The 2,830-nt window shown below is 47.6% G+C and overlaps 1 protein-coding gene across 1 annotated transcript; it reads left to right on the top strand.

The window, feature by feature from the left end:
- The first annotated feature begins 696 nt into the window (after positions 1-696).
- On the top strand, positions 697-2,235 carry LOC142544296 (uncharacterized). Its single transcript, XM_075651358.1, has 2 exons — positions 697-1,362; positions 1,573-2,235. Exons 1-2 carry the CDS (start codon positions 697-699, stop codon positions 2,233-2,235), a joined length of 1,329 nt encoding a protein of 442 aa, XP_075507473.1.
- The last annotated feature ends 595 nt before the right edge of the window (positions 2,236-2,830 follow it).

Here is a 2,830-nt window from a genome sequence, read left to right as displayed (position 1 = left end):
TATGGGCAACCGACTTACCATACTTAGTAGGTGGCACGAGAATCGAGGTACCTACCCCATTTTCTACTTTAAATAGCATATATTAATGTCATTTAATGATCCTGAAATCTTTGAACTCTAAAGCACTTACATATTTTCTCTCAAATATTGCTTGTGTTCATCTGAAAATCTGCTGACTTTAGCATCGGAGTGGCCACGCCGGACACCCCTCCGGCGCCCATTCACGAGTTCTTTTCATTGTTTGCAGGTGCTATCACAGCCATTATCTTCACTCAAAATTCCCAAACACTATAAATTGTTGATTTGATCCGTTGGAGCTCTTTACCCGGCTCACCCATTTCAGCGAGATCGCATCATTGGCGTCGTCTGTGGGAAATTGAGATTAAGACGTTGATATGGCTCGTACAAGAAGAAATAACCAAGATAATTCTCGGGCCCAGGAGGATGGAGAGCAGACTTCGAGACAAGTTGGTGTTAATAACACCGGACCAAATCTCATCACCATGACCCCGGAAATGCTGAAAAGATTGTATCCGATGCAGTAAAGCAAGCTATGGCAGGAAAGAAGTTTCTCAGCGTGTTACACCACCTGGAGATAGACAAGAACGTGAGCAGGAGCAAGAGCAGGAGTTGGGACAGGAGGAGGAGGTAAGAGGATAAGACGAGGAGTCCAGCGCCGGGTCCAAATCTCCAACTATGGCGGAAGAGTTGTTGGAGTTGAGACAGAAGATGAAGGTGCTGGAAGGACAGTTGGAGAACCGGAGCACTTCCCGGGCAGTCACCAAAGGATGCCCGTTTGCTGAGATAATTGTCCGGGAACCTCTTCCAGGGAATTTCAAATCTGCCAAAGTAAAGAATTACGATGGCAACACAGACCCTGAGGAACACCTAGCCAGATTTGAAAATATGGCCATGCTGCACTGTTACACTGATCGAATAAAGTGTAAGGTGTTCCTGACGACATTGGTAGATTCAGCCCAGAGATGGTTCGAGGGATTAGCCCCTCAAAGCATACATTCCTTCAAAGACTTTCAAAAGGTGTTCTCACACCATTTTAGCAGCAGCAAAAAGTACAAGAAGACTGCTTTTAGTCTTTTCGAGGTCAAGCAGAGCCCGGAGGAGAGTTTAAGGGCTTATATCAGAAGATTCAACAGAGTGACTTTGGATGTCCCCACTTGTGCCACTGAAACAAAGACTACCGCATTCACCCAAGGCTTGAGTGAGGGTGAATTTTTCAAATCATTAACTAAGAAGGTGCCCGGGGATTTCGAGGAATTATTGTCTCGGGCAGAGAAGTATATCAATATGGAAGAGGCTCAGAAGCAGAAGAGGGAGGCTGTAAAGAAGGAGAAAGGGGACCGGGTATCTAAACCCTAGGAAAGAGGACAGAAGAGGGGTAATCTAGGGCACTTTTCTCACCACGTGCCTCTAAAGATTGCCCGGGAAAGAGAAGTACAAGAGTGCAGTAGAGATCTGGCCCCAGACCATCAACTATCCTGGCCCGAGAGGAGAGGATTTTGCACTCTCCACAAAGTGTGTTATCACAACACCGAGGACTGTAAAACATTGAAGGGAGACTATGCCCTGCCTCCCGCCCTGGAAAACAGTCAAGCCAACAAAAGACCGATATTGCTACCTTGGACATCTCGGCAGTCAGATTCTAGTGCCCAGGGAGGAGAGGTAAGAGGCAATGTGAGGAGACAGCCCGGGAGAAGGAGGGAGCCCGAGCCCGAGCTCGAGAGAAAGAAGAATTCGCCCCCTGCCATGGGGGTAATCAAAATGATTTCTGGAGGATCCACGGATGGTGACTCTAACCGGGCGAGGAAATCCAGGAGTATGAGAGTCTGCATGGAGGTGGAAGGGATAAGGAGAAATGAGGCGGTAATAAGTTTCGGCCCTGAAGACTTAAAGGGGGTGAATCTTCCCCACAATGATTCCCTGGTTATCCAAGCCCGGGTGGCAAATTATGACATTTTGAGGGTCTTTATTGACTCGGGCAGCTCTGTGAATGTAATTTTTAAAGATGCCTTTGTGCAGATGGATTTGCAGGGTTATCATTTAGAAGCTGTGGAAACTGCACTCTTTGGCTTTGCTGGACATGTGGTTTACCCTGAAGAAGAGATTGTCTTGCCACTGACTTTAGGCTCCCAAGATCTCAAAAAGACAATGATGACCTCTTTCACCGTGGTGGACTCCCCATCTTCATATAATATCATTCTGGGAGGCCGGCTATGAATGAATTGAGAGCCGTGTCATCCACCTACCACCTAAAGATCAAATTTCCTGTGGGAGCCCGGGTAGGAGAAGTCCGGGGAGATCAGCCATCTTCTTGGAAGTGCTAGGTGGAGGCAGTCTGAGCTGATCAGAGCAAAACAAGGAGGGAAGGGAAGAAAGCGAGAGTTGATGAAGTGAGAGGAAGAGTAGTGGAGAAGGGAGATGTTCATTTTGTGGCTGAAGAGGAGCAGGAGATGATAGAGGTCGGACCAGGGCAGCAAATCCGGGGGCTCGGGACCTCAGTGCATCCACCCGGGTTAGTTTGATTAACTGTTTGAAAGCTAATATTCATGTGTTTGCCTGGTCCCAACAGGAGTTGACAGGGATTTTTCCCCTGATATCGGAGCACCAACTGAACATTCTCCCGGGATCTTACCCGGTGAAGCAAAAGAAGAGACACTTTGGTCCTGAAAAGGACAAAGTTATTAATGAGCAAGTGAAAGAACTTTTGAGGGCTGGCCACATTCGGGAAATTCAATTTCCTACATGGCTCTCGAGTCTGGTGTTGGTGCCTAAATCCACCGGGAAGTGGCGGATGTGTGTAGATTTCCGCGAT

The sequence above is a fragment of the Primulina tabacum genome, chromosome 5, assembly GCF_025594145.1.
Source record: "Primulina tabacum isolate GXHZ01 chromosome 5, ASM2559414v2, whole genome shotgun sequence".
In the NCBI taxonomy this organism is placed as follows: Eukaryota; Viridiplantae; Streptophyta; class Magnoliopsida; order Lamiales; family Gesneriaceae; genus Primulina; species Primulina tabacum.
The sequence above is the reverse complement of the archived record's forward strand: the minus strand, read 5'-3'. Positions and strand labels throughout refer to the sequence as shown.

What these genes read in the sequence shown, in the direction of transcription:
- LOC142544296 (XM_075651358.1), top strand. Translation starts at nt 697, where the DNA reads ATGGCGGAAGAGTTGTTGGAGTTGAGACAGAAGATGAAGGTGCTGGAA. An exon ending in AGAAGGAGAAAGGGGACCGG is followed by an intron (nt 1,363 to 1,572) that starts GTATCTAAACCC and finishes AAAACATTGAAG; the next exon opens with GGAGACTATGCCCTGCCTCC.